At 40.3% G+C, this 25,288-nt stretch overlaps 1 protein-coding gene and 1 long non-coding RNA gene across 10 annotated transcripts in view; one reads left to right on the top strand and one right to left on the bottom strand.

Moving 5' to 3' along the window:
• Positions 1-25,288, bottom strand: part of LOC147348281 (uncharacterized) — a 434,645-nt gene that overhangs the window by 225,129 nt on the left and 184,228 nt on the right. For 8 of the 9 annotated variants that reach the window (XR_015151354.1, XR_015151352.1, XM_086366965.1 and 5 more), the window contains exon 2: positions 939-991. The exons of the other annotated variant lie outside the window; for it this stretch is intronic. Coding sequence is in view for 5 of the 8 variants with exons in the window: in XM_086366965.1 (XP_086223091.1) it covers positions 939-991 (53 nt within the window). In the remaining 3 variants the exon portion in view is untranslated. The remainder of the gene's footprint in view (positions 1-938; positions 992-25,288) is intronic. 9 annotated transcript variants of the gene reach the window in all.
• LOC147348284 (uncharacterized) lies at positions 17,103-21,277 on the top strand. Its single transcript, XR_015151356.1, has 3 exons — positions 17,103-17,171; positions 17,978-18,077; positions 21,028-21,277. It is a non-coding gene; the product is annotated as an uncharacterized LOC147348284 (long non-coding RNA).

Below are 25,288 nucleotides of genomic sequence, written 5' to 3'. Positions count from 1 at the left end.
TCTTCCCCTTCTTTAAACTGGAACGTACACTCTGAATAATGTTTAATGTTCAATGTAATTTCATTCTGGGGGGAGTCTGGAGCCTGCAATGAGAGCTCACATTTAAGAACCTCAATTAATATGTAGAAAATGAGCTTCCAAAGCTACTGCCCTTCTCTCTCAATGATGCACTTTACTTCTTGGGGAACCACAGAACTGGTAGTGTCACGGTGAGGCCAAGGATTCACCAAAGCTGTGCCTTGTGGGCACTCAGATGTCCTTGAAATGCTTGGGATTGTTAAAAATGAATCTGAGATTCAGAATCTTGTACATAATAATCCCTTAAAAGAGAGAGGAAATGGTAACAAACAAAGGATACTACTGAAAACCAAAATGGGGAGAAGAAAGAAAATACAAGAAACAGTGTTGTTGCATAGAAGACAACCAAAAGCAAATAAAACAACTCTTAAAAATGAGGTTTGCTTTGCCTTTTGAAAATCTATTCCTGCCCCTGCTCTCTTCCACCCTCTGCACCTGCTCTATATAGAAACATGGGGAGATTCTCTGATGAGAAGAGAAGGGGGCATGTCTACAGACTGATAGTTTTTGCTCACCCGGCAGAACATTTTGATTTACTCAAGATAGATGTGATCTCTGTTTAGGTTATCTGGACCCAGAACTCTCTGTGCAAGGCCTGTTTTAGGTGAACACTGACACTAGGGATTCTTTTGACTTTGTTTCATAGGATTTTGAAAATGAGTCAGGAGCTTACCATCCTATAGGCTGCAGTTTCTGCTCAGAGACTGGTTGATGAGAGTCAGGATCAACCAGAGCGCCGTTACTCTAAAGAAGAGTTTGTCCAGGAGCAGGGGGTGGGGGGTGGGGGGTGGGGTTGGGGGGGTGGGGGGTGGGGTTGGGGGGCTGGGGGGGTGGGGTCTCATGTGGTAGGAGGAGCTTACCAAATTTTAAACATCTCTTCTGAAGGTGTCGTGTGGTTTCTCCGAAGGCTGCCCTGTTGGCAGGATTTGGGCTTGGGTTAGTCACTGAATACTGAGATTTTTTTTAAACTTGTTGGTTCCCAACTCAGCACAAATCAAGAACAGACACAGGATATCAAACTACTGAATGACTATTGTCCTGTTTCTGTAGTATAAAATACTCTTATTTCATTTTGTTTTTATACTGTGGAGTCGGATAAAGAAGAGAGAAAACTAAGAATAATTTTTATACAGTAAAGAAGTGATAGTCACCATGTGAAAAAATTTCCTCATTGTTTCATCATTCACGTCAATTCTCCCAATACTTGTGCCAATACATACACAGACACAAACTTTTAGGTGTAATGGTCAAAGTCACCTCAATCCTCTCCATTTGTGCCAATACAAATACAGACACAAACTTTGTAGATGTAACAGTGAAAGTCACCAATATACCAAGGGCAATTAAGTCCAAAGCCAAGTCACAAACTGTCTTAAAGATCAGTTGAAGAACAATATTGTCTCCCAAAGTCAATTCCAGAAGGAAGCCAAAGAGGGTTGGCCTCAGCTAAGCACAAATATGGCCTATGCTAGCAGACGCTCCCCGGTAGGATTCTATGCAGTTTGGAGAAAGATCATGAAAAAGTTCATCGTAGATTTTTACCAAGCACAAAAAAGAAGATATCCTTTCCTAATCTTTTTCTTTTCCTTTCTTGCCTCTTTTCCTTCCTCCCTTTCTCTTTTTCTATTCTTCCACAAATTATAGTACAAATTTAGAATCACTGGAAAAATGTTTAACATTTTCCTCTTGATGATTCTCAGAATAGAGATTCATTCAAAGATTCCATCCTATTTCTTCTCTGTCTATATATAAAGTAGATCGGTGCCTGTATTAGAAATATGTTCATTATTTTAATGATTATTGTGAAAAATAAATGAGATGATGTATGCAAATCTTTTGGCTAAATGCCAGCCGTATAAAATGTGTTCAATAAAGGGTACTGGATACAGATACAGACAGTTACAAATTATATAATAAAAATAAAAACATATTATTCTTATTGTTTTTGCTTGGCAAGCTTCCACTTACCCCTAAAACCCCAACCTGAGTTCAACCTTCTCATCACTTCAAAATAGACCTGATTATTCTATCTTCTACAGCACTCAGGTGCTCACATATTAGGAACTTATTCTGTTGTATTACAGTGAGTTGCCACTGGTGTGTCCCCTTTGCTAGGTCATGCGGTCCTTGAAGACAAGGATTCAGCATCAGACTTCTACAGCCCACGGGGCAGTGTCTGGCCACGTGGCAGGTGCTCACTGACATCTGTTAAACTCAACAACAGTACTGGCTAGAGACAAAGGGAATGTTCCCCTCTTCATGCCCAAATGAAGACGGGAATGTAGAGAATGTTTTTCTTCGCAAAAAGAAATCTCAGGGGCTTACATGAAAATAGGTTCAGTGCTTACAGAAACGAGTGCCAAAAGCAACGCATAAGCAACTCAGCCTGGTGCAGCCCCAGTGCTAGAAACTATCCCAGCCTCTTTCTTTGCCTCGGCAGCTGCAACACAGATGGGGATGAGTGTGTCTCAGTCACGCTGCCACTGGGCTGGGGAGAAGGGGCCAGATTCCAAAAGGAAAAGAATATTTTCTCCCATATGTTCATTTGAAAATACAACTTTCTTTAAAGATCACGGTGCCTGTATCAACATGATTCCATGTGAGTTTGGTGCTCATGGGGCGGAGGGAGAAGGAAGGGTCTCCCGAGTGCTGAAATGATCTCCACGGCCCCCTCACGGCAGCTGTGAGGCTGCCATGGAAGCCATCTTGCCTAAAGATGTTCTTTCATCTTCCCCAAGGTCTTACATTTTCTTCAACCCACAGAGTGACGTGATAGGGACAACTGTAGTCAGAGTGGTGGGAAGCATCTGAGCAGAGAGCTGTGAGCCAGAAATGTCCATTTATGGGGCTGAGTCTGCAAAAAGTGCAATAGCTTGGCCCCACATGACTGCTACACAAGCAAAATTCTGAGCAGCTGTGTGTGGTACCCCCTACGCCTACTGCCTCCCAGGCTGAGAGAATGGTCTTCATCTCTACTGCCTGGCTGCAAGAAAATTCTCCAAGTCAGCTGGTTGATGTTACCCACATCTTCCTGAGTCCCATCCCCAGTCCACAAAGCAAAGGGCAGCTTTTCTTCTTTCTCTGAGTAATGAACTAGGTGATGCATTCACTTAACATCAACAGGGGTGCCCATCAGGCCAATAGGTTAAAATAACTATTGACAGGGCACAGGAAGAGGAATTCTGTCTACTATCCTGCTGAATTGGTTAAGATGAGGGTCTCTGGTCCACTGGCAGCCTCTGAAGGTGATTAATACCAAGTATGGATTTTAGAAGAAGAATTTAGTACCAGTGGAAAACATTTTTTTACAAACTGTTCAAACAGCCAACAATGATTCTGACAGGTCCCAGAGAAATAACTTGTTTACACTGAGTTTTTCCTTATAAAAATGGGTGGGTTGTTTACTAGATTTTAATGGTATTTGTCTAATATCACCATAGCCTTAATTGCCTCCAGGTATTCGGCGTCTACACACATGGTCCAGTCCAGAAAAAATTCTGTATGATAAACATGTTCTTGTGCCTCCCATTCCTTGAATAGTTCAGCAAAAAGCACCTAAGCTTGGCAGTCCATCTCCACACTTTTGGATGGCCATTTACTCTAGCACTGTGAAGGTGTTCCAGGCACTGTGAAAAATGTCTATGTTTTCCTTGGGAAGCTGATAGTGAGGGCAGAGGAAATTCAAGATAGTTGGTAAAAAGAATGTGTTGTCTTGACCTCCAAACACAAACTCTGCTAATATCACAAGGGGAAAGAGGAAGATAGAAAATGGTCCACGGATAGAGGAGTTTGGGAACCTAGTCTAACCTCTCGGTTGGCCTCAAACTATAATGGGTTTGTGACCACTGCAGATTATTGTGTCCCTGAGAATTTCTGATTTGTGTCCTTTGGAGTCTTTATATTGAAGCATCTTTTAGGACAAATATATCCATGGGCAGTAAGAATCATCTTTTATAGAAACTGCACTGATAAAATAGGATGTTACCATGCCTTTGTTTTGTTTCTGTGTCTTATCAAAAAAGCCTTTTTCAGATGCTCAGCATCAACAATCATCAGGAAAAAGCAAATCAAAACCACTGTGAGCTATCATCTCACACTTGTCAGAATGTTTATCATGAGAAAGAAAACAAACAACAAATGTTGGTGAGGATGCAGAGAAAAGGGAACCCTGGTACACTGTTGACTGTTGGTGGGAATGTAAACTGGTGTAGACACTGTAGAAAACAGTATGGAGATTTCACAAAAAGCTAACAGTAGAGTTACCATATGATCCAGCAATTCCACTCCTGGCTGTATATCCAGAAAACCCCCCAAAACACTAATTTGAAAAGATACGTGCAACCCAATGTTCACAACAGAATTAGATAGGGAAGTAACCTAAATGCCCATTAACAGACAAATGGACAAAGAAGAGGTGGTGTACATATATAAAATGGAATATGACTGAGCCATAAAAAAGAATGGAATTTTTGTCAGTTGCATCAACATGGATGGACTTGAAGGGTATTACGTTAAAGTGAAAAAAGTCAGAAAGAGAGAGACACACACTGTATGGTATCACTTAGATGTGGAATCTACAAAATGCAATCAACTAGTGAATATAACAAAAAGGAATCAGACTCGCAGGTAAAGAGAACAAACTGGTAGTGGTTACCAGAGGGGAGCAAGCGGGGAGGCAAGAAAGGGGTAGAAGCTATAAACTACTGAGTGTTAAGATAGGCCCAAGGGTGTATTATACAACGTGGGGAATACAGCTAATAGTTGTTACTAACTGTAAATGGAGAGTAATCTCTGAAAATTGTACATATTAAAACTCTTTCTCTTTACCAAGGATATAGAGGTGGGTAGGAAGGAGTAAGACAGCTGGAAAGAGAGAGAGAAGAGAGGGACAATAAAAAGGAGAGGGAAACTGGAGGTGGTGAGAAGGAACAAAAATGCCACATTGACCCAAATGTATCACACGGTAATCTTGCCAGAGCTAAATACTGTAGCCACAAGGATGGTCCTTTTCCAAAAACACAGCCAAGAACCTTGGGGAATTAGATATAATTTGCCCAGAGGACACATGGTCTAGTTTCTGTCCCTGTAAGAATAGCTCATAATGTGGCTTCTCATTTTCTCACTAGAAATTTTAACCTTCAAAGACTATTTCATTTGAATTATATATTTATGCCAATGTGTGTCCTTAAGTTCAGTGAAATTCTGGATCAGTCATCAATTACAGAACCTAGTCTGCTAATGGAGAAAATACAGGGTTCGGCAAGTTGAGAGAATGTCTCTTTTAGGGGATTCCAGAAAAATAGTGTCCTGAGCATATTGTAAACCATCCCTAGCACTGTCTCTATGGCCTTTGCTTTTCCTTTAGCAGAGATGTTAAATTAGAGTGACCTCTATGTCAGATATAACCCATCTGAATTTAACCAATTCAAATTACTATGTTGCAGAGATAATCCATAAAGAGCAAAAAAATATTTCCAAGCTTCAGCCACTGGTATATTTATTTAAAACAATATTAGATAAAATAAAATTCTTGCACAAGAAAAGGATTCCCACAAGAACCTCTGAGGTAATTTCAACAGGATTTCTGGGCCCTGGCAAGTTTAAATGGTCCGTGTATATCAAAAGAGACATTTCAAAGAAGAATTTTGTTTTAGTCACAGCAATGACTCACTGTGAGAACAAGCAGGGACAATGGTAACCCAAGAACCTAGCAGTTATCACAGCAAGGAAGGGACATTTTGACACACAAAATCCTTTCATGATAATCTCAACAATGTAATCTGTACATGTGTGTGGTACTCCACCTCAGAGACAGTGTGCCAAGTTTAGGGGCTGCCCAGAGGATGTGCTGGCTCCAGAACTCTGTAGGTCACATACTTTTATTTTTTCACCAACTTTCTGCCTCTAAAGATGAACAAGGAAATTTCTCATACAGATGACATTTTGTAAAAACTTCCTTAAACTTCAGAAATAGCAACAAATATTGGAAAAGAAAGCTGTATTGTTGGAAAATACTACAATATTGTACAGACCCTTCCAGCAGCCCTATCAGTGGTTGAAATTTCTTTTCTATTCTCAGTTCAGTTCAGTTCAGTCGCTCAGTCGTGTCTGACTCTTTGCGACCCCATGGATCACAGCATGCCAGGCCTCCCTGTCCATCACCAACTCCCGGAGTTTACCCAAACTCACGTCCATTGAGTCGGTGATGCCATCCAACCATCTCATCCTCTGTCATCCTCTTCTCCTCGTGCCTTCAATCTTTCCCAACGTTAGGGGCTTTTCAAATGATTCAGCTCTTCGCATCAGGTGGCCAAGATATTGGAGTTTCACCTTCAACATCAGTCCTTTCAAAGAACACCCAGGACTGATCTTCTTTAGGATGGACTGGTTGGATCTCCTTGCAGTCCAAGGGACTCTCAAGAGTCTTCTCCAACACCACAGTTCAAAAGCATCAATTCTTCGGTGCTCAGCTTTCTTTATAGTCCAACTCTCACATCCATACATGACCACTGGAAAAACCATAGCCTTGACTAGATGGACCTTTGTTGACAAAGTAATGTCTCTGCTTTTTAACAAGCTGTCTAGGTCGGTCATAACTTTCCTTCCAAGGAGTAAGCATCTTTTAATTTCATGGCTGCAGTCACCATCTACAGTGATCATGGCCCTGTTAATTATTTTCCAAGCAAACTTTATATATATGGGAGACCTGTGCAAAATGTAATTGCTTGGCTCAAATTTTTAGTAAAGTGAAAACACAAAATTAGCCAGTATCAAGATAAAAAAGTATTACTAGCACCCTAGAAATTGCCCTTTGGGCCACTCCCTGCTACCTGCCACTCTTCTAACATTGTGGATTGCTTTGTATAGGATGCTCAACTCAGGTTGACCTTCCCCCCCAGGGTATTTGGCAATGTCTGTACACACTATTGGCTATCAAAACTGGGGAATGGGTGCCACTGGCATTAGTAAGCACAGAGATGTTGCTACACATCCTACAGTGCACAGCACAGCCCTCGACAACAAACACCTGACTTCAAATGTCAAATGTCAGTATCTTCAAGGTTGAGAAACAATGGTTTACAAATAGAATCATGCCATATGCTTTCTTTTGTATCTGGTTTCTTTTGTTCACCATGATTTCTGTGAAACTCACCCCAGTGGTCGTGTGGATCATGAGTGCATTTATTCTCATGCTTCCAGGTAGTCCCTCACTCACTCTTTATATGGTCCCCCCACCCCCACATTTTCACTTGAAGATATTCTTCAAAATATGCCAGTCTTTTTAAAAATTTCAAATCTTCATTTTATGCTTTGCTTTTAGGCACCTTAAAAAAAATGAAGTGCTAGTATATTTTGTCATGATACACTGCTTGACTGCTTGTTTGGCTGAGTGACTGATTCACTTGTTCTTCTGTTTTTTCCATTTAATCAAATGGAGATGACTAAAGAAGTTACATCTTTAGGCCAACAGCAGTACTCTCAGGTGCTAGGATCGGGGAAATCATGCTTGGGAGAAGAGCAGGGTGGTTTTGGTGGTTGGTAAGCAGGTAAAAAGGATGTCACCCTTGGTTACCTTCTCAAGATAACATGAGTTTATTTTCACATGGTTTCCTCCTATGTCTTCATTATTATCTTACACATCACCTTAAAACTATTGAAAAGACAACACTTTTAGAGTATATACTGAGGGAAAAGCATCACTTCCCAGAAGATACTTTCTACTCCCTGGCCACATCCTTCTGACACTATACAATGGATTTTACCTGATAGGCAAAATAATGAAGTTCATTGGGTCCTTCAGTCTCTACATGACCAGAGGGGATGACAAATTAACTGTCCCTGTGTAAGTTTTATGTGAGTTCTTAAAGCAAATTGCATTGCTGTGATGTTCTAGACCTGGGTTTCTTGACCTCAGCACTACTGACACTTTGGGCCACTGAATCATCCACTGTGGGGAGCTGTTCTGTGCAATGTGGGATAGTAACATTATTCCTGGCCTCTACCCACTAAATGCCAGTAAGATCGCCTCCTGTACCTACTTATGACAATCAGAAATGTCTCCAGATACTGCCCAATAACCCCTGGGTAGGTGGGGCAAAATCAAGCCCCATTGAGAACTACTGCCCTAGTGGACAGGACACATTTCTTTGCCAAACAAAAATTCCATTATTCTACTAGTAAATAGTCCAGCTTAATAAAATTTTCAGGCTTCAAATGCCAGCAGAGGGAATATCTTTAGTATTCATTCTCTTTAAGACACAAAGCAGATTTAGGAACTGGAATAAACACACTAATCAATGAAATTATCATCTGGAGATCAGAGTTGGAACAGCTATGGCCTGGCTCCATGGTTGTTTTCTTCCAATGGGCCTTTGGAATGTTTAAAGGTCAGCTTTGGAAGATAAACCTTTCAATTCTTAGCCTCTGTTTTGGCTTGGACGCAGGTTGAGTGTGGGATGGCGGGAAGCCTGATATCTGGGGACACTTCCCTTTCACTTAACATTGTGGCAGATAGCATTCCTATTATGCTTGAATATTGCATCCTAGGGCCATGGTTTTCAATGTGCAGGGTACTGACCTTCATAACACTGGGGGAAATCATGTCTCGGTCGATAGGGAAGAAAAGAGCTAAAGTTTATTGAATAGTTACTATCTTCGTGACACTGTGCTCATCACTTCATATGCTTAACCGATTTAATCCTCACAGCAATATAAAGTAGTAAATATTATTATGTGTGCATTATTCCTAACAAGGGAACTGAGGTTAAACATTTTGTTTAAGGAGAAAGAGCTAGCATATGGCAGAGCTAGAGGCTGAACCTAACTCTAATCCACCTAAGTGTGGTGGATTCAAGGAGACTGCATAAAACAGAAACACTCACAGACTTAGAGAACAAAGTTACTTGGGAGTGGGGTGGGGAGGGGAAAAAAGCCAAAAGCTCACCTGACACCTCCCCACACGACACACAGCCAAACAGGTGGTTCATAACAGAGTGGGGCAAGAATCCTCCTGCACTAATTCTTGCCCCTGCAGAACTTGTAACTTGGCACCACAGACACTTCACCTTGTGGATTAGGAGTATCCAACACTGGTTGTGTTCTGAAATGGACCCCATGCAGGAGACTCCTTCGCCCACTACTGCAATCTGTCCACCAGTCACACACAGCTACAACTGAAACAGCCCTTCTCCTTCCATGCAGAACCTGATCCCTGATGGTTATCTGTGCAATGTCTACCAGGTTATATTGTATTTTGCAACAGGTTGGCCAGTCATGCCCTTAGTCCCCCTAGCTGCTTTAGGAAAAAAAATGAATACACAGACAAATTTTGTGTTTTATACATGTATACACACATATATAATTTTTTTCAGTTGATTTGCCTATAAAGTACAGGAAGTAGAGAAATCACAGTCGTTCAGTGTAAAGGCTTCTAAAGAACTTATTTCCTAATGGTACCATACCTTCTTAGGAATGCACTGTCCTTTGGTATCCAGGGGCCAGCCCCTCAACAAAGAATTGTCCAGCCCCAAATGTCAACAGTACTGTGGTTGAGAAACCCTGATGTAGATCAACTATTTTGAAATACATATATTCCACATATATATATACATTTCATAAGTATATAGATAGATAAGTTCTACTATGTAAAATAGAACTTATAATTCATTTCCAATAAAGATCTCTGAATACACATGGGATAGAAGTAGAGCTTCTATCATGTAAAAACTATTTAATGAATATGATTAGGAAGTTGAAAAGATTTCTTAAAAAGATACTAAAATTATTAATTCAGATAACATGAGGGAAGATATGTACAGATGCACACAATAATGACAAACTGCTATAGAAATAGGCATGCTGTATGTGAACAATGTTTTCATGTTATTGTGCTGAATTTCCCAATAATCTGATCACAAGGAAAATGAGAACCACATATTTAGATAACCAAAGATCTGCTGGTTCCATAACATTGGAACACCACCATTGCATATTCTGGGGAGCTGAAATTATGAAGTCCAATTTCTGTAAAATCAAGGAATCTTTGTAGGTAAAACTGATAACTCAGTAAGACAGTGGCATAGCTGATCCTACTGTTTTCTTTTTCAAGTAAAGAGAGAAAGTGGAACTGAGGTTATCATCCTGGTCCTTGCAACTATGACCCTGTGGGCCATCTGGTTACCAAGGATGGGGTTGTTAACCAGGGCTTGGTACAACAGCTTTCTCAGGCCAGGACCCGTAAGAAGTGGCTGGTCCAACTGAATTTTTCTTCTTTTTCACTGTAACATGTCAAGTTTTTTTTCTTAATTACAAATTTTGAGATGCTCATGAACTCCCATGGAAACAATGAGCAGGAAATTAAATAATAAGGGATCAGCAGCTGGGAATAAATTTTAACTTATTTACATTCAGAAACATGCATGACTGTAGATAAGTTATTTCCTCTCTTTGGCCCTTAATCTCATACATAAAATGAGGTGGATTAGATGCCTTACGCGTGCATGCTAAGTCCTATGAATCACATGCTGACAGAATAAATTATATTTATTGTGATTTAGAAGTGATCAGGATGATCCCTCCTCCTCCTCACACTCTTCCTCTCTTGATTTTAAAGACTATTTTTAAACCAAGTAACTTTTATTTTAATGTTTTTATTGAAGTATAGTTGATGTACCAATGCTGTGTTAGTTTTAGGTGTAGAGCAAATTCAATCGATTCAGTTATACATACACATGTTTACAGTAGATACATGGATATCTACTCTTTTTCAGATGTTTTTCCATTAGAGGTTACTGCAAGATACTGAGTACAGTTCCCTGTGCTACATAGTACAACTTTGTTATTGATCTGTTATATACATAGTAGTGTGTATCTGTTAATCCCACATTCCCTAATTTATCTCTCTTCCCTCCTTCCCCTTTGGTAACCACATTTGTTTTCTATATCTGTGAGTCTATTTCTATTTTGTAAATAGACTAGAGAGTTCCAGAAAAACATCTATTTCTGCTTTATTGACTATGCCAAAGCCTTTGACTCTATATGTGAACAATGTGTATCTGTATGGATCACAATAAACTGTGGAAAATTCTGAAAGAGATGGGGATACCAGACCACCTGACCTGCCTCTTGAGAAACCTATATGCAGGTCAGGAAGCAACAGTTAGAACTGGACATGGAACAACAGACTGGTTCCAAATAGGAAAAGGAGTACGTCAAGGCTGTATACTGTCACCCTGCTTATTTAACTTCTATGCAGAGTACATCATGAGAAACGCTGGGCTGGAAGAAGCACAAGCTGGAATCAAGATTGCTGGGAGAAATATCAGTAACCTCAGATATGCAGACGACACCACCCTTATGGCAGAAAGTGAAGAGGAACTAAAAAGCCTCTTGATGAAAGTGAAAGAGGACAGTGAAAAAGTTGGCTTAAAGCTCAACATTCAGAAAACAAAGATCATGGCATCTGGTCTCGTCACTTCATGGGAAATAGATGGGGAAACAGTGGAATCGGTGTCAGACTTTATTTTTGGGGGCTCCAAAATCACTGCAGATGGTGATTGCAGCCATGAAATTAAAAGACGCTTGCTCCTTGGAAGGAAAGTTTTGACCAACCTAGATGGCATATTCAAAAGCAGAGACAGTACTTTGCCAACAAAGGTCCATCTAGACAAGGCTATGGTTTTTCCAGTGGTCATGTGTGTGGGAGTTGGACTGTGAAGAAAGCTGAGCACTGAAGAATTGATGCTTTTGAACTGTGGTGTTGGAGAAGACTCTAAACCAGTCCATTCTAAAGGAGATCAGTCCTGGGTGTTCTTTGGAAGGAATGATGCTGAAGCTGAAACTCCAGTACTTTGGCCACCTCATGCGAAGAGTTGACTCATTAGAAAAGACTCTGATGCTGGGAGGGATTGGGGGCAGGAGGAGAAGGGTCAACAGAGGATGAGACGGCTGGATGGCATCATTGACTCGATGGATGTGAGTCTGAGTGAACTCTGGGAGTTGGTGATGGACAAGGAGGCCTGGTGTGCTGCGATTCATGGGGTCGCAAAGAGTCAGACACGATTGAACTGAACTGAAATAGACTCTATTTTGTAAATTTATACAAATAAATTCATTTGTATCATTTTTTAGATTCCATATATAAGTGATACCATATTTGTCTTTGACTTACTCCACTTAGTATGATAGTCTTGAGACAAGGTTTTTAATAAAATGAACAATTTCTTTGGAAAAAGCAGGCTGACAACACTAGGCTAGAGGAGCTCTTATCTTTGGGTCAAGTGCTAAAATCAAAATCAACAAAAATATATAAAGAAAAAAAGCTGAGAGTTCATAAAACAAGGCCAGAGGTTGTGCCCCTATCTTATTTTACTCTGCTTATAGTCAAGGTTGCTCTTTTTCATAAGTGAGGCTTAAGAAAATTGCACTGAGGGTGCTGTTCAATCCCTTTACCATGACTTGAGAATCACTTGAAGACCCTCTAAGTGGAGCCATGTTCATCACCCATCAGGGGAAGAGGCTGTGGGTCAGCATAGAGGCACATTCAAGCTCTACCTGGAAGAGTTCTCTTTTCTTAGGTGTTTGTGTTTTTGCTTATAGCTGGGTTGATGTTGCTTTATGAAGGTGTGTGTATTTGGCATGGCCTCAAATCCAAATCAGTAACTTCTGTTCATTAAATTCCAATCTGCATGTTTTTTTCATGGGGACATTTTCTCCAACTCAACTGAAGTTCTAAGGAGATTTCAAAAAATGACCACCAAGTTCAAGAGGAAAGATGCTGTCACTGCATCTGCTGGAGGTGGTAGGGGTTCCTCCTTGCATGTAAGGAATTGTCCTGGCCAGTAACGGCCTCCCCTAGTCCCACCAGGGTGAGTACAGGAGGTGGGATATCCTTTGGGACATTCTTCGTGTTCAGGGCCCTGGGTTTGTTGCCCCACAGCTGAATTCCAGAGCCTTGGTTCTCACATCCTCACTGAGGTCTGGAGAGTTTCCTGGAGGAGTTCTCCCAGCAGAACAAAGCTTATTGTTTGTCCAGATGGTGTTTCTATCAGTCTCCAGACCAAATCAGTGAGGAAGCAACTCTCACTTCAAGAATTAATGAGGAAAATAAAGCTTGCCTTTCCTGGGAAAGGAATATATTAGGCAATTTATCATCCAACAATAAGGCCCAGGTAAATAAATGCCAGTCATGAGGCTTTGACTCTTAAAGAACCAGGTCACGTGAACTCCATGCTCCAAGTAACCTCCAAACCAGCTCTTTAGGCTCCTTTCCCAAAATCTGGTACATCAGCTTCCTGGAGCTGGCTGGAAGGAGCTGAGACTGTTGGAATTTGGCCTGGGTTTGTAAATCTTTAGCTAATCAGGGCCTATTTTCATATTTCTTTAAAAATTTGGAAAGATAATGAGTATTATTTTAAATTACCGTGGCAAGGTTTTTGACTTCTCACTTTCCCTGTAGAAGACCTTGGTTTTCCTCACCATCTGTGGCACCTCTGTAGGTGAGCTGCGGAAGGTGGCCATGCCTTTAAAGTAAGGTCTTATTGTTTGAGTCTCTCATCCTTGTCTTTCAACATGCTGATGTGCTCTGGCTATACTTTTGGAAACTGGCAGCCTTAGGGAGGTATTTGTGACCTGTATTATGATTTTTGCTGTGTTTGCCAGTCCTCCCCTGATTCCAGTTGAGTCAGTCCTGTTGGGTCTTGATGCTTATTCTTTTTTTGTTTACTCCACAGGGGATTTCATCACAGGGCCTCAGGGCATGGACTGCATATGATTTCTGTATATATGATGAGACTCAGCCTCAAAGTGGATTCCAAGTATTGGGCAATCTCTCTTCAACCGCCTTCCCGAATGGTACTTTTACTCTACTTTTTACCTGCATTCAACGGTAGGTTTCACCTTCTTGCATATAAAAGAAGATTATGGTGAATTTTTTAGCCCTGAATTGAGAATGATGGTGTGGAGGGCTGGAAAGTGACTTTCTGGGGAGGTTTTTTTGTTTTTTTTTTTTTCTTTTTTCAGGTCATTCTTTGAGTTGCTTTCATTATGAAGAATCTAGTGTTGTGACCAACTTGAGAAGTAACTGCTGTAATTTAATGGTTGGGCTCAAGCACTATAGATTTGGTAGAATAAGGACTGTAGGCTGACTCTTGGGTTAGATCCATCTAAACTGGTTATCACAAGAGCTGGTATCTTTTTCTACTGTGACCTTCTCTTTCATGACAAACTACAACCAATCCACAGATCATAGCACCTGAAGATGGGGGATTTTCCTTTTACTCATAGGAACAGAACAGAGAGACCTTTTTATCATTCATCAACATCAAGTGTACTTTGGGAAGTCCCAGTTGGTATTTCTGGGCTCACAAAAACCAAGACTGGGCTAACTCCAAACCCCAAAGGATCTTGCAACAAGAATGCTTCAGCCCATTTGAAATACTTTCCAGGAATCTGAAGCGTGCCCTCAGTTCAGTTCGGTCTTCATTTCCTGAGTATGATGAAGACATTAAGATTGATATTGTGGACTTAGCTCTCTGTCTTATTTTTCCTCTTCTATTCCTACTATTCCTTTTATAGAGATTTAAGTCTTCTTATATGGCTTTGGAAACAATCATGAGCTCAAGTTACTTCTTCCTTTTAGCTCCAAAATGTAATACATAAAAGTGAATTCACAGGGTGAAAATTCCTAAAACATGTCAACAGTCACTGTCCTGTTATTCTGCTGCTCCAAATTCCACAGTGCTTCCCTGCTTCACTCAGGGTAAAAGCTACAGTCCTTACAGGGGTGTCAAGGCTCAAGGCTTCTGACCATGTTGTGCCTTCTGACCTCAATTTCTTTTCTGGTTCACTCCTTGCTCTCTCTTGAACATCCTAGGCAGGTGCCTGCCTTACAGCCTGTGCCTTAGCTCTTCCCTCTGCCCCAGTCACACAGCTCATTTCATGTCTCCTCCAAGGCTTTGCTAACATCTCACTGTCTTAAGGAGCCCCCACCACCTGACCAACCTATTTAATTCTGCATTATGTCTCCCTAACCTTCCTCAGGACTCCTGATTGCTCTACTCTGCTTTATTTTTTCCAAAGCATTTAGAAATACTGTGTAACATTTAAAAAAATGCTATTCTCTCACCCACTCAAGTATTAGCTCCATAAGGGCAGCAATTTTTGTCTACTTGGTTCAAGATAAATACAACATGAATACAACAGAATAGTGTCCTAGTACTGGGTACACAGAAGGTACTAAATATATTTTAATTTTTTATTTACATTAAAAAAAATACCTAAAGTGAGATCATGTAGTATTTATCTTTCTCTGACTTATTTCACTTAGCATAATACCCTCAAGGTCTATCTATGTGGTGGCAAATGGCAAAACTTCCATCTTTTTTTTAGTGGTTAAATAGATTTCCATTGTGTGGACACAGATGCAGATATATACACATTTTCTTTATCCATCCATCTGTTGATGGACACTTAGGTTGCTTTCATACCTTAGCTACTATAAATAATGCTGCAATGAACATGAGTGTGCAGGTATTTCTTCTGCATAGTGATTTCATTTCTTTTGGCTATACAGCCAGAATTGGAATGCTGGACCATATAGTAGCTCTATTTTTAATTTTTTGAGGAACCTCCATACTGTTTTCCATAGTGGCTATATCAGCCTTTTTTTTTTCTTTTAATAGATTCAGTTTTTTTAAGCTATAGGTCTTTTACTTCAAAACAACCTCTCTGCTCCTCTAAGCTTTAAGAAAATTCAGAATTTCAGAGTTTTGTGCAGACACAGTCGCTTCAGACTGGGGTTACCCTTGTTAAAAAAGAAACAAGAAAAACCTTCTGCATTTCTCAAATGAATGCAAAACACATAGTAAACAGTGTTCTTAGTAGTGCCAAATAGAAAGATTTTTTATAACTTTGAGCACACATGTCTCTATGCAAAACCATCTGGTGGCTTCCCACTTTGCCCACAAGCTACAGCCCTGACACTGACAGATCTGGGAGTCTGCATCTTGGCAACTTGATTAAGCCGGAATTAGTTTTCAGAGAATCCTCTTCCCTAAATGGTTCTCGGTCAGAGTTGGCCAGAGAGGAATTTGAGCAAGATCTGGAAGGCAGAAGGACAAAAGTGGCCACAACTCTTTGGAGGTTTTTCCAGTCAAATACGGAGAAGGACAAATACAGATGAGTCTAGAAGACTCCAGGTGTTTCTCACTCTCCTCTGCCATACACCTAGCTTTTCTTGGTTACTGACTGACAGCCGCCCCAGGTCCAACTCCACATGCTCGTTTGTGGACACTCAGAGGTAGGGCATACATACGCATGGGCTATAGACTCCTGTGGACTTCTTTGCTAGCTCTTCTTTGTAATCCCATCCCAGCATCTGGACACACACCTGGATCCTAGCTCAGATCCTCATGACAGCTCCAACTTATTCCCTACACCAGGCTGGTTAGTGACTCTGCCCTGACAGGCAATACTCCTTGCCAGACTTTTACTTACCCAGCTGCTCCCACAAATATGAAAAGTCTCATTCCTATAATAAAGCCCTTATTTCAAAGTATTCATAGGGGTTCTGCTTTTCTGACTGAACTTACACTAATACAATCAACAACCTAAGAGGTAGGATCCTCTTAGGTTACACCCTAAGGTTACACCCTAAGGGTTACACCCTAAGAGGTAGGATCACATTTGGGGCTTCCTCTACCTAGAACATTCTTTCTACACATGGTCACAGGGCTCACTTCCATTATCCTTTCAGGTCATTGTTCAAATGTCATCCTAGAATGTCAGTCCTAAGGTAAGAGTGGCTCATCCCCCTCCACATGCTTGGCTATCTCTTTCTCCCTTACTTTGAGCTATTTTCCTCTATAATATTTATCATCAGTTGGCATGTTATTATTTACTTATTACCTGCCTTCCCACAGGGATTCTTTCCTAGAGTCAAACTGGGAGTCTAGGAGTCCTTGGAAAACAAAATAATCATATCCTTATTTTTACTGCCCTCTAACTGAAATTTAACGTTTCTTTCAATTATAAGTACAGACAGCAAACTGAATGTGTAGCAGTGCCTGTGACTTGTTAGCAGCAAGAAATTGCAGGTATGTTTCCCATGACATTACAGTTGTTGACAATATCTTAAAGTAGCATTTATGCCCACTGCTTAGAAATTATGGTCGTCAATGGGCTTGCAGCTAGGTGGCCCGTGATAGAGTCTTCCTGGATACAGATGCTCACAAAATGGCTGATTATAGAGCAACTCTATGCTTTGCTGTCATTCAGCTACCAGTGAAACCACAGCTTCTTGCATTCTGGTATTTCTCACTTACAGTGTTAATCAATATGTAGAAAGACTGACAAGCAAGACTAACAAGCAAGACTATTGCTTGTTAAAAGTGTCTAAGAATACATAGTTCACGCAAGAATTCTTAACTCTCTATAAGGTTGCATGGCCTTCTGTAATAAGGACAGGCATACAGTCTAGGAATAAAGACCAGATAACTTCAAATACATGTGATGGTTGAGATAATTATCTCAGTTATTTAAAGTAGCGTACAGCTAAGAGAGTGTGCAGTAATAGGGGTCAAGTACAGCGCAAGTTACTGACTTTCAATATAATTGCTTTTCTTTGAATTCTGTGTATTTTTATTTTCTACATTTGAAAACACTACTCTGAGAAAGGATCTCTAGACTCTACCAAACCACCATAGAATTTGTGGTGCAGGAAGAGATTAAAATCCTGAACTAGAATGTGTTACAAGAGAGTAGAGACTTTTTCTAACTGTTCTTTTGCTCAGGAATCTACCATTTGGCAGGACTTGATTAATTTCAAGAATAAGCTAGGGCCAGGCAGGACTCTATTATATTCTTTTCTCACCTTGGCATCCACCTCTTCGCTTTTTCCCAGGGCCACCCTTCCCCGTATTCTCTAGGCGTGGCATATTCATGAAAGGAAGGCATCTCTTGGAAGTGACAGGAGATAACATTCCTGAAGAGTCTACTGACAGGTAAGGGTTTTTCAGGACACAATGCCAAACCTACTTTTTTAAAAAAAAGCTTAAAATATCCTAACAACAAGAAAGAAATCCTGTAATAGCTCATACTTTGGGGATTTCCATGTTGCTCTTTTTCCCCATGAAAGATACAGGACACTGTACTCAGAACTGGCACTTGCACTGTTTTAGGAATACTGACTCACCACCTCCTCTCATAAAGGTCTCAGGAATTCTGAGGTGATGGATTTTTCTCTACTGAAAACCGCTGGCCCTTGTGAGGCCCCCAGTGCTCTACTATTTGGACAAGAAACTTGTGAACATTTTGCATATTAAAAGAAAAAGCCATAGGAAAAAAGTAGTTTTAAAGTATTGTAGTTCATGTCAATGAATGCAACCAAGATGCACAAATCAACTCACAGAGCCACAGTGGGATTAAGTGGAAACCCCACTGTCACTCCATCTGTGTGAAGACTTCCCAGTGCACTTCCAAACCTGCTACCTCACATGATCTTCCCAAAGTCCAGATAAGATGGGCTGAACAGTTCCAAACATATGAAAAGGACCCAGTTTCTCAGGATGGGACAAAATTATAAAAAAGGGAATTGTCTAAAGAAAGCTATACTAGATTTGATTAACACCTGATTGGCAGGGTTCTATTACCTAATTAATAGATTTCTAAAGGCCTATTAAAAGATTTCTTATTTACTTATACATATTTCAAGGGAAGAGAACCAACATTTATTGATTTTTTTTATTACTTCTAGGCAGAATGCTTGTTGCTTGACAAACATTTCATTTGAATTTCCTAGCTAATTTAAGAGGTCAATATCAGGGGAACCAAAGCTCAGAGGGGTTAGGTGATCTACGCAAGGTCGCACTCTTTCCATCCATCAGAACATGCTGCTCCAGAGCTCACAGAATTTCCCAGACTTGAGCCATTTCATACTATCTTTACGGTTCTATTGTTTGCTTTATGTTGTTCTTTACATTGGCTTTGAAGATTAAAGAAGAAACTTTACATTGTTGCTGATAGATAGTACCACTTGTCACAGATTGAGGGTAATTGTAAAAAATAAATCAATGAGAACAGGACAATGCTGGCACATTTTATCCAATTGCAGTCATTAGTAAACGTTCTGAGCCCGAGGCTGACACTCCTCAACCCGAAGCTAGCAACTGCTGGAGATGGATTAAAGCCATCATGACTGCATTACTTTGCTGGGTTGCCATAACAAAGTATCAAAGCCTGGAAGGATTAAACAACAGAAATTTATTTTCTCACAATTCTGGAGGCTGGGGGTCCAAGGTCAAGGTGTTGGCAGGTTGATTTCTTCTGACACCTGTCTTGGCTTCTACATGGCTCTCCCCTTGTGTCTGTACCTGGTCTTCCCTCTGTACTTATGAGTGTGTGCAAATCCCCTTCTCTTATAAGGACACTAGTCATATTGAATCAGGGCCCACCCCGAGGATCTCATTTAACTTATTTAACTTTAATGACCCTATTTCCAAATTTAGTCACATTCTGAGATTCTTGGGGGTTAGGACTTCAAATTATGATCTTGGGAGGGACTCAATTCAGTCCATGTGTACTGTGCTTAGTCGCTCAGTCATGTCTGACTCTTTGCAACTCCATGGACTGTAGTCCACCAGGCTCCTCTGTTCATGGGGGTTCTCTAGGCAAGAATAATGGAGTGGGTCGCTGTGACCTCCTCCAGGTGAGGCTTCCCAACCCAGGGACTGAACCCAGGTCTCCTGCATTGCAGGCAGATTCTTTACCATCTGAGCCACCAGGGAAGCCCAAGGATACTGGAGTAGATAGCCTATTCCTTCTCCAGGGGATCTTCCCATCTCAGGAATTGAACCGGGATCTCCTGCATTGCAGGCGGATTCTTTACCAGCTGAGCTACCAGGGAAGCCCAAGTCAGTCCATAACAGCAGCAAAATGAAACATTCGCCTTGGAATAATAAGAAAAGTTCCCTCATCACTTGATAAATATTATTTAATGCCATGACCCAAAACCATCTAAAGTTGTCTCCTAAACCACTGGTGATACTCATCCTATGTTCTGGAAAACACACATACTGGCTCTGTGATAGATATCTTTGTCACATGCTGTCAGCATTTCCCCTTGGCCCTGCCAGGGTAGATGTCACTTGAAATTTTCTTAAGTTCCCCTGTATGCCACTGGCTTCTGAACTCAGCCTGGGGCTTTCTGTGGCCTTTAAGAGTCTGCTTGACAAGCTCACAGGGTGGCAGGCCAAGGTACAAGGAGTTAATTTTCCCAAGGAATAATCCTTAAATAGTTGATGAAAAAGTACTCCTGCTTCCTTATAATTTGCCAAGCCAATTTCAAGGGTTTTCTATACAGACCCTCAGAGTCTCCAGCAAAATGTAGCCCCAGTGGCCCAGGACATCAACCCACTCATTAACCCACCTCTGATGACCTTCTCCCCTTTCTTGGTCTCACCCCTACTCCCTCATTGTGCTCTTCCCAGTAAAATAACTTCATCTAAATCCTTTTCTTAAGGTCTACTTTTAGGGAATACAATCAAAGAGTACATCTATGATTTTCATCTAAAAATGAATAAATAAGATGAAACTTTATTTCCAGCTAACCCAACTAGAAATCCAGCTAATTCCAACTGTTACTTCCAGCTAATCAAGCCCAGTCCTATATTACTCTTGCTCCTAGAACAATGAGGTGAATGCAGATGTAGAAACCGACATGGAAATACTATAAAATGACCTCTTAGATACTTTTCAATGACCAAAAATTTCTACAGTCCTAATTCAAGTCTTGATCATCCCCTTTGATGATTCAATCTCCCTCCTCATGCTGGAAAATTGCAAGCTTTTAACTTGGCCTTACTAACCATTGTAGGCATACTAAGTATGTCTTTTCTTTTTGGCCTTCAGGCAATTTGGGGGATAATCTCTTGACATCTTATCTTTCTTCTGCAGACTGGACTCCTTGGAAGTGGATTTTCTGATGATAAATTTAAAAGAAAACCCTATCCCTATAAGGGGGGAATAACCTAATTGCTCATTTTACTTAAAAATGAAGAGGTTTGCTGATGATGTGTCGATGTGACTTTGGAGAACAGTAAGAAGAGAATTCCATGCATACCTTTAGAACATTATCAGCAAAAGTTGTGTACCAAATGTACAGCTAGATCCACAAATAAGGCAATAAACCATATGGACACACTGAGGCTTCTGATTCTTATTAAGCTTTAAAAAAATATATGTCAACAGAAAAGCATAGAGAATGATGTACTGGGCACCCACTTACCCACAGCAAAACTTAAAGAAAGCTTAATTTGAAATAGCCCTTTTTCTCCTTTTAGAGAAATGAAACATCACAAATATGCTTGAGACTCCCTAGTACCCCTATTTCTATCTCCCTCCTTCCCCAGATGGATTTTGTTTTTTATGATTCCTAAGTCTGTTTTAATATTTTCATTACACATGCAATATTATAAACAACAGTATTATTTTGCATGTTTTAAAACTTTCCATAAGTGGATCATTCTGTGTGGATCATTTTACAACACGATATTTTTTACTCAATATCATATTTTAGAAATTTATCCATGTTTACATGTCTAATTTAACTCACTCATTTTAGCTGCTATGAAATATTCCACTATATGAACAAATCACATTTTGTTTTTCCATCTTCCAGCTGATAAACATTTAGGCAGTTTCTAATGCTTTCATATAGCAAACAACACCTCTACAAATATTCCTGGATATGGTTCTTTGCATATATGTGCCTAGAAATAGAAATGCTGCTTGTTTACAATGTGTGGTTCAACTTTATTATAATCTCATTAGCACATCTGAATTTTTTCTTTTCCCCACATTCTCACCCATATTTGATATTAACAGATTAAATTTTTTCCAATTTGTGGTCTGTGAACAGTATTTTATTTTAATTTGCATTTTGCTAATTACTAGTGATGGGAAGGAGTTATTTATGTAGTTTGGATGCTAATCCTTTGAGGGTTTATATACACTGCAGATATTTTCTCTTAGTGGGTAAGTTTCTTTGCATCTTGCTTTTGGTGTCCTTAGATGAGGAGAAGTTATGAATTTTAATGTAATCAATTTTATCCAGTTTTTTCCTTCATAGTGATTTTTGTGTATTGTTTAGAAAATCCTTCTTTTGATTTCTCATCTCAGGAAATCCCTAAGGTCATTCAGACATCCTCCTATTCTGAAAATTTTAGTTTAACTTACACAATAAGGTCTAAAATCCACCTGAAACTGGAATGGAGAATTCTGATGTAATTTTTCCTTTGTAGATAACCAAATGTATCAGTGCCACTTACTGAAAGTACTTCATTTCCCCACTGCTCTGTCTGGCTACCTTTATCATAAGTCAAGTAGCATATGTACATGAGTATGTATCTCTTTATTCTCTAGTCTGTTTTATTGGTATCCAACTATCCATGTAACAATTCCACAATATTTAACTGCCATAGCTTTATAATGTTAATATCAGATCAGATCAGATCAGATCAGTTGCTCAGTCGTGTCCGACTCTTTGCAACCCCATGAATCGCAGCACGCCAGGCCTCCCTGTCCATCACCAACTCCTGGAGTTTCACCGAGACTCACGTCCATGGAGTTGGTGATGCCATCCAGCCATCTCATCCTCTGTCATCCCCTTCTCCTCCTGCCCCCAATCCCTCCCAGCATCAGAGTCTTTTCCAATGAGTCAAATCTTCATATGAGGTGGCCAAAGTACTACAGTTTCAGCTTTAGCATCATTCCTTCCAAAGAAATCCCAGGGCTGATCTCCTTCAGAATGGACTGGTTGGATCTCCTTGCAGTCCAAGGGACTCTCAAGAGTCTTCTCCAACACCACAGTTCAAAAGCATCAATTCTTCAGCACTCAGCCTTCTTCACAGTCCAACTCTCACATCCATACAATATTTCCCTCTAAATCTTACTCTATTTTTATTCATAATTTCCTTAGTTTTTTTGCGGTCATTTCCTCCCATGTATGAATTTTAGAACCAGCTTGGCCAGTTTTATGAAAAGTGCCACATATTAAAATGGTAATTACAATTTTTGAATGTACAGATTAATTTATGTATAATTAATACTTTGTATGACATGGGGTCTTCCTATCCATAAACATATCCCCTTTTATTTTCCTTCCTTTTCAATGTTTCAACAACTTTATAATTTCTATTATATGGATGCTATATTTCTCAGATTATACCCAAACAAAGGATAATAGACCTCACCTCTTAATGGGAAGTGGTAAAGTTATGAATGAGTATGAGGGACCATAAATATTGCCAAGGCCATTTTTGAAAACTGCCCACAATCTTCCCTCTGGCTGCAGTAATTCAAATCCCTCTCATTAGACAAAAAGAGGCTACCCTATCCTCCCAGGTTTAATTCTATTATAGCTTTAAGTTCTAGCTTATAGTCTAGGACCTTGCAATATAGATTATGATCACAGGCAATTGAGATTCCTCAAATAGAGCTTCTAGAAGCTCTTTGTTTCTTCTAGAAGCAGTTTCATTGATCTTAAGACTAGTGAATTGGAGAAACAATTTGGCTCACACACACACACACACACACACATACACACACACACACACATACACACACACACACACATACAATGGTGGAAAAGGTACACAGTAAGTGCATAGAGTCTTTTCTTAAAAAATGGTAGCAGAGTTCCAAAGGCAAATGTCTAGGAACAGAGAGCACCCAAAGAAATGTATTACCTTTTATGAACTAGCCTTTGAAATTCACAGAATTACTTCCACTACAATCAATTTGTTGAGGCACTCACAAGTCCCATCTAAGGAGAGGGAAAACAGACTCCACCTGTTGGCAGATGGGCAGTGGCAAGTTTCTGGAAGATCATGTGGGACAGGAACTATTGGTATGGCTCTTTCTGGAAAACACATTTTGCTATAATTACTACTTTATCTAGGACTTCCAGGTAGGGTCTTTAAAGGTGATATTTGAACATATGAATGTACAGGAATGAGTCATGCTTACATTTGGAAAACAGTAGTGAAAACAAGTGCAAAGGCCCTGGGGCAGATTATGATTGATAGATCAGAAATAGTATGCCTGAAGTCAGGTGAGCAAAGGGAAGTAGGGGTAAATTCAGAGAATAACCAGTGGCCTATTATCCAGGGTCTTGTAGGCCATTATAAAGACTCTAATTCTTAATCCAAGACATAGAGAAGGGGGTGGTTGACAGAGGGAAGGCATTATCAGACTCATGTTTTAAAAGGATCACTCATCGAGGCTCAGTACCCAAGAGTCTGACTGTGAAGAGCAGTCACCTAAAGATAAATAGGAATGGAGTTTATTGCTGCACACTCAGAGTACTCAATTACATTTGAGCCAAGAAGATGAGTGATAAATCTTAGGCTCTTGTAAATGTCTTTCTGAAAACTTTATTTGGTTTAACGTTGAATTTGTACATTTTAGGCATTACTAATAATACTTAGTGGGCTTCCCTGGTGGCTCAGAGTAAAGAATCTGCCTGCAATGCAGGAGACAATGATTAGATCCCTGGATCTGGATGATACCCTGGAGAAGGAAATGGCAACCCACCACAGTATTCTTGCCTGGGAAATCCCATGGACAGAGGAGCCTGGTAGGCTACAGTCCATGGGGTAGCAAAAGAGTTGGTATTACTTAGCAACTAAATAACAACAATCACACTTAGCAGTTCAAGCAAGCATTTTCTCAAATTTGAAAACTTTTACATGTGTAGGGTGGCAAGTGTGCTGGAGACCTCTCTTTTGCTCTCCAGAGCCACTACTCTCTTTACTCTGCTGTCTGCTCAGGAGCTGACCTATGTGGACTTGTGCAATAGCCTCTGATGATTCTGGGGTCCAGGGAGGTAGAGCCAGTGGAAATTTCCAGCAGGTGGAAAGGAAGGAGGAGTGAGATTTGGCTATTAATTTCTCTGGCCTCCTTTGAGAGTTCCTCAACTGTGTCTCAACAGAAAGTCACAGTGCTCTCCAGGAAGCAGTTGTATGCGACCGTCTCTTTTTTCCAGCTCCAGCAACCTCACCCTCCCTTTTAGGCCATGATAGTGACAACTTCACTCCAGACATGCCCCAGTTTCTGCACCATCCCCTGTGGTACCCTCCACCCACACCGCCATAAGTAGACCCTTTGTAAATAAAAACTTACCAAATGATTTTATTCAGCATGTGTCATCTGTTCT

Source organism: Bos grunniens, chromosome 22 (genome assembly GCF_055505025.1).
Source record: "Bos grunniens cultivar Pamir isolate PY7600 chromosome 22, Bosgru_T2T1.0, whole genome shotgun sequence".
In the NCBI taxonomy this organism is placed as follows: domain Eukaryota; kingdom Metazoa; phylum Chordata; class Mammalia; order Artiodactyla; family Bovidae; genus Bos; species Bos grunniens.
This window is presented reverse-complemented; position numbering and strand designations above follow the sequence as displayed.